Raw genomic sequence first — 6,653 nt, forward strand, 5'->3', positions numbered from 1 at the left:
TTTCCACCCTAGCCTAGGCTCCCAGGTCCTCTCTGAAAATCCCAGAGTCCCACCCAGTCGCTGCTCTCCCACTGGGGTCTCAGAGAGCCAGCCCTCCCTTCTAGACCTCGCCCTCAGGCCACGTTCCAGGTCACGCCCCCATCGAGGCCACGCCCCTGCACCACCTTCTGGGCCACGCCCCATCAAAAGGCCACGCCCCCCTGCGACAACCCACCGCTTCCGAGGCTGCTCCACTAACGCCTTTCTGAGTCACCGTCCTCTTTGACGTTCCTGATCCCTACCAACCCTGTGAGCCTCCCCGTCTCGAAGTTCCTGGCCCCCGCCAGAGCCCCTCCCCTTTCAGCTGCCACTCTTGCCACCGCCCTTATGAGCCCCGCCCCCGCGGTCAAGCACCTGGACGTTGCCCCGCGAGAGGAGTACTCTGCGCCCACTGCCCTCGAGAAGCTTCGCACAAAGGCCTGTGGAGGAAGGAGAGGCAGGGTCTCGGGCCCGCGAGCCCCCTAACACCCTGTGGCTCCAGAAGGCCCCAGGGCTCCCAGCCCAGGTCCTCACCTTAACACCTAAATGCTTCCGTGTTCCAAGCCCTCCCTCTGTCCCCACACACCTGCTCTCCTTCCAGCTGGGCCAGTCTCATGTCCTTCCCCCCTCACGTGTTCTCTAGTCTCTGAACCTCTGCTTCTCTTAAAAAAAAAAAAAAAATCTGCCTTATCCACTGGACTGCGCCCCGGATGTCTGTCTGACCTATTAACCCCAGACTCGGGTGGCCCATCTGCCCCCCGCCCCTTTCCCACATACACAGGGGCGTGCGCACACTCAGGACTACGGCAGGAATCTCAGCGTGGCAGGACAGCCCTCTCCCAGAGTCTGTCGGGCCTGGGGAACCTTAGAAGCTGAGTACGCTGATAAAGACGGACAGGATTGCCTGTCAGTCACTGAAGAGATGTTGACGATGATGCCTTTGCTCCTGGAGGAGGAAGCATTAGTTGGAAAGTGGGGAAGAGAGGATGCAGGTGATTCCCCCACCTCCACGCCTGAGCCGTGCCCTAATCTGAGAAATGGCAGAGGGACAAGGAAGAATTGGAAACGTGGGTGGGAAAAGCCTGGAGGTGCGAAGGGGAGGATCCGGAGTGGAAGAGAGAGAGGCTGCCTCTTACCTGGAGACCATCTGGGGCAGGACGCTTGCGGCCATCTGTGGAGAAGGGTGGGGAGGGCCCGGTCTCTCCCTTTCCGGTCCTTTCACCTGCGCCCTGCTCCTCACGTTCACTCCCATCCCCCGACCTTCCTCTGGGGACTATTCCCCTAGCACCTCCTCCACACCGGGCCCAGTCCAGGGGGATGCTGGCGACCACCCAGAGTGGTCAGAGATATGCTGACTTTGGACTTAGCCCCTCCTAGCCCAGTCTCACCTGGGCCACAGACATAATGTTGCAGTTTATAAGATCGGAGAGTCTCTGGAGGAAGAAAACGGAACCATCAGTCCTTCCCTTTACCAGCCCTGCTTCGACTCTCACCTTCTCTTTTTTTCTAGCTTACTTTTAACATAGAATACTTTTTTTTTTTTTTAAGTAGCACATACTAGAATTTAAAATGTGCATGCCCTTTGATCCATCAACTCCACCTCTGGACATTTATTCCTTTCCAAGATACACATGTGGGAAACGAATCTGTCCAAAGATATTGGTTGCAATACTATTTGTAGTCACATAATAGGAAACATCTTGAATGCTCATCAGTGGTGGAAAGACTAAGTCAGTACAGTGTAGCCAGAGGACGCTTGACTGTGCAGCAAGTAAAAAGCATGGGTCAGCGATTTCTTCTGATTAGAATGAGCCCTAGAATATATGGCAGCTACAGTGCAGAACAGTAGGCTGCCTCCCGTCCCGATAAAAATGACACATACACGCTTCCATATGCATAGAGGAAAAAACACACCTACCACGTTTTAATTGGAGGTCACTTAGAGGGAATGGTTTGGAGGGAGAAGAGAGATTTTCACCTTCATTTCAAAAACTTCTCCCTCTGGATTTTTTTGACCCGTAGACTTTTTAAATAAAACTTTCCCATACACGTATCAAAGTGCATAAAATTTTAGCGTCAAAATGAATACAACTTTTTAACCTCTACCCTTGTGAAGAAATAAAAAACCGACAGTTTCCCAGATTCTCCCACCTTCGCAGCCATAACCCTTGCTTCCTCTCCAGGTAACCACCATCTTAGCCTCTAATGTGCTCCAGAATAGTCCAGTTCTGAACTTCATATAAGTGGATTCATACGGTATGTACCCTTTCTCTCTGGCTTCGTCTGCTAGACATTATGTTTAAACATTTAAACACGATTCATCCATGCCATGTGAAGCAGCAGTTCATTCACGTTCTTTGCTATAACTTTTCATTCTATGAACATGCCATGCTTTAATTGTCTCACCGGCTATTGGCTGACATGGAGCTTGTGTCCATTTTGGGGCTATCACAAATAATTTATCTAGGGATGATCCCGGATATGTCTTTGGAGCGCGTGTGCACTCATGTACAACAGGAGTGAAATAGAGGGGACCAGAGTGTGCGTATTTCCAACCTTAGGAGCTCCTGGCCAGTTTCCCCAAAACTATATGCGCACTGGCAAAGCTTCAGAATTCTAGTCATTCCACATCCCAGCAACACTTGGGACTGCCAATACTTTTAGTGTTAACCATTTTGGTGGCCGTGTAGTCGTATCTCACTCCGGTTTGAATCTGTAATTTCCTAATAAAAATGAGGTTGAATACTTGTTCATATGTTCGCTGGCCATTCGGGTTTTCTCTTTTGTAGATCTGAACGCCTATTCGAATCTGGCTCCCACTTTTCAACTGGGTTGTTCGCATTTTTAAAAGATTATATGTCTAATTTTCCCCCTAAATACAAGCTCCTTGTTGGTTTTGGGTGCTGCAAATACCTTCTCCCTCTCTGTGGCTTGCCTTTCACTGGCTTATTTGTGTCTTCGGATTAATAAGGACTTTTAATGTTAATGTAATCTAGTTTATTGTTCTCTTCCTTCATGTTTTGTGTTTTTCGTTTCTCACTGAAGAAGTCTTTCCCAATAATAATTATGAGAGGTGATGCATGTGTTAACTAACCTTATTGTGGTAATCATTTCACAATATATTCGTGTAGCACGTCATCGCGTTGTATACTTAAACTTACACAACGTTATGTGTCAATTATATTTAAATAAAGCTGGGGGTGGTGATCTTTCCCAACTCTATAGTCATGGAGACATTCTTATAAATTAGCTAAAGTTTTATGCTTTGCCAGTCCAACTTCATATCTGGATCCACCATACAAGTGGAAATGATTTCTGTGCAGGGCGTGAGGTAGGGGACAGGTTTCACTTATGCATATCTTTGCTCGATTTATCGAAAGATAATCTTTCCTCCCACCGTTCTGTAATACGATCTTGTCATAATTTCAGTGTCTGTATATGTGTGAATCTATTTCTAGACTCTATTCTGTTCCACTTGGTCCGTTCCTCTGCCATAGTACCAATGTCACACTGTCTTATTTACTGTAGCTGTATAATCATTCTTATTATCTGGTGGAGTTTTTCTTCAAGATGTTCTTGACTATTCTTGGCCCTTTGCATTTCTGTATAAATTTGACAATCAGTTTGTCAGTTTATGCAAAAGAATCTGGTGGGATTCTGTCTGAGATTGCGTTGAACCTGTGAGGGGTCCTTTACAACACCGAAACTGCTGAATGATGTATACGGTATGCAATAGAGGTACAAGTATATCCCTCTTTTAATTTAGGTCTTAAAATTCCTCTCAGTTATGTTTTATGGTTCTCTGTAAGGAACCATAATCATTCAGTTCAAAATGTGTCCTAGCTTTTATGGTGACCTGCCCTACAAGAAATGCTAAAGAGAGTCCTTCAGGCTGAAATTTTAAAAATACTAGAAAACAACTCAAAGCCATAAGATGACATGGAGGGTGCAGAACAGATTAAGATACCTACATAGGTAAATAGAAAAGCCAGCATTATTTTACTTTTGGTTTGTAACTCCTATTTTTTTCCATGTAAAAGGTAAACGTATAAAACAATCACTGTAAATTTACACTAGCTGTGGTAATTGGCATGCAATGTATGAAGATATAACCTGTGACAATAATAATATAAACAAGGAGGGATGGATACGTGTAAGAGCAGAGTGTTTGTAAACCATCGAAAACACGCCAATATGATTAAAACTAGTTTGTTATAAGTTTAAGATGTTACTTGGGACACCCAAAGTAATGACTAAGAAAACAACTAAAAATATACAGAAAAGGAAAGAAGGGAATCAAAGTGGTACACTAGGAAAATCAACTAAATTTTTTAAAAGTTAGTAGATATAGAAGGGGAAAATAAAACAACAACAAAAAAAATAGCTAAACAGCAGGAGTAAATCTTTTCTTACTTTTTATTTATTTATTTTTTACAAATGTATTAAACTTTCTATTAAAAGACAGAGATTGACATATTGGATTTTAAAACATCACCTAGCTCTATGCTGTCTACAAGAGATTCACTTTAGAAACAAAGACACAAAGATACTTAAAGTAAAAAGTTAGAAAATATGTATTCCATGCAAAAAGAGAGCAGTGGTGGCTATCTTATTGTCATACAAAATAGACATTAGGTTGTCAAAAGATTACAAAAGACAAGGGCATTATATTTTTTAAAAGTTCAATGCAGCAAGAAGATATAGCAATTATAAAGTTATACAGACCCAACGAAAGAGCCCCACAATATATGAAGCAAAACACCATATACAAAAAACTTAAAATGGATCAAAGCCCTAAATGCAAAAGCTAAAATTATAACACTCTTAAAAGAAAAGAGGGGAAAAACTTCATGACATTGGGTTTGGCAAAAATTTATTGGACGTGACGCCAAAAGAAAAAATAGATAAACTGTACTTCACCAAAATTAAAAACGTTAGTACATTAAAAGCCATTATCAACAGAGGGAAAAGGCAACTCACAAAGTGGCAGAAAATCTTTGCGAATTATACATTTGATAAGGGATTAACATCATAATATATAAAGAACTCTACAACTCTTAAAAAGCAATGAGTCAAAGAAGAAATCACGAAGGAAATTTAAAAATACTTAGAGACAAATGAAAATGAAAACACAGAATACCAAAATGTATAAGATACAGTGAAAGCGGTGCTCAGGGGGAAATTTATTGCTCTAAATGCTTACTTTAAAAAAGAAAAGAAAAATCTCGAATCAACAGCTTAACTCTATAACTTAAGGAACTAGAAAAAGAAGAACAAACTAAACTCGAAGCTAACAGAAGAGATCAATTGGGGGATCGTTTTATAAACTATATAAATGTCCAAGCCATGTACTGTATATTTGAAACTAATAAAATAAAAAATTTTAAAAAGCTAACAGAAGAAAATAAATAATAAAGCTTAGAGCAGAAAAAAATAAAATAGAAAATAGAAAAAATCAAGAAAATCGATGAAACCAAAAGTTGGTTCTTTGAAAAGATTAACAAAGTTGATGTTTATCTAGATTAAGAAAAAAAAATCATTGAAATTACTAAAATCATAAATGAAAGTGAGACATTATTACTGATTCTACCGAAATAAAAAGAATTATAGAGAGCACTATGAGCAATTGTACATCAACAAACTAGATAATCTAGATAAAATGGACAAATTCCTAGAAACACAAAACCTACTACAATTGAATCAGGATGAAATAGAAAACCTGAGTAGACCCATAACTAGTAAGGAAATTAAATCAATAATCAAAAACTTCTCAAGAAAGGAAACCTGTGGACAGATGGTATGGCTGATTAATTCTACCAAACATTTAAAGAAGAACTAAAGCCAGACCGTCTCAAACTCTTCCATAAAGTCGAAGAGGAGGGAACACTTCCTAACTCATTCTATGAGGCCAGCCGTTGCCCTGATACCAAAGCCAAAGACACTACAAGAAAAGAACTCTACAGACCAATATCTCTTATGAACCTTGATGCAAAAATCCTCAACAAGTTATTAGCAAACTGAATTCAGCAGCATATTAAGAGGATCATACACCATGTGGGATTTATTCCTAGAATGCGAAGATGGTGTGACATGAAAATCGATGAACATAATGCAACACATTAACAAAATAAAGGGGAAAACCCCACACGATCATCTCAATTGGTACAGAAAAAGCATTTGACAAAATTTAACACCCTTTCATGATTAAAACACTCAACGAACTAGGAATAGTAGGAAACAACCTCAACCTAATAAAGATACAATAATAAACATGAAAAGCCCACAGCTAACATCATGCCATTTCTTTTCAACAAATTATTAGCAGTTCTAGCCTGATTAGGCAAGAAAAAGATGTCAAAGGCATCCAAATTGTAGAAAAAGAAGTAAAACTATCTGTTCACAGATGATATGATCTTATATGTAGAAAATCTTAAGGATTCTACAGAAAAGTGAGAATAAATAAATAAATTTGTAAAGTAGTAGAATACAAAAATCATCACCAAAAAAAAAAATCAGTTTCATTTCTATACACTAATAACAAACAATCCAAAAGGGACATTATGAAAACAATTTCATTTATAACAGCATCAAAAAGAATAAATATATTTAGGCATTCACTTAACCAAGCAGGAAAA

The 6,653-nt window shown here is 40.4% G+C and overlaps 1 protein-coding gene across 1 annotated transcript in view; it reads right to left on the minus strand.

Moving 5' to 3' along the window:
* Positions 1-339: 339 nt before the first annotated feature.
* Positions 340-6,653, minus strand: part of BLOC1S3 (biogenesis of lysosomal organelles complex 1 subunit 3) — a 32,552-nt gene continuing 26,238 nt past the window's right edge. Inside the window, exon 4 of the mRNA XM_011368084.2 lies at positions 340-458. Within this exon, the coding sequence (XP_011366386.1) occupies positions 340-458 (119 nt within the window). The remainder of the gene's footprint in view (positions 459-6,653) is intronic.

Source organism: Pteropus vampyrus, unplaced genomic scaffold (genome assembly GCF_000151845.1).
Source record: "Pteropus vampyrus isolate Shadow unplaced genomic scaffold, Pvam_2.0 Scaffold138, whole genome shotgun sequence".
Classification (NCBI taxonomy): Eukaryota; Metazoa; Chordata; class Mammalia; order Chiroptera; family Pteropodidae; genus Pteropus; species Pteropus vampyrus.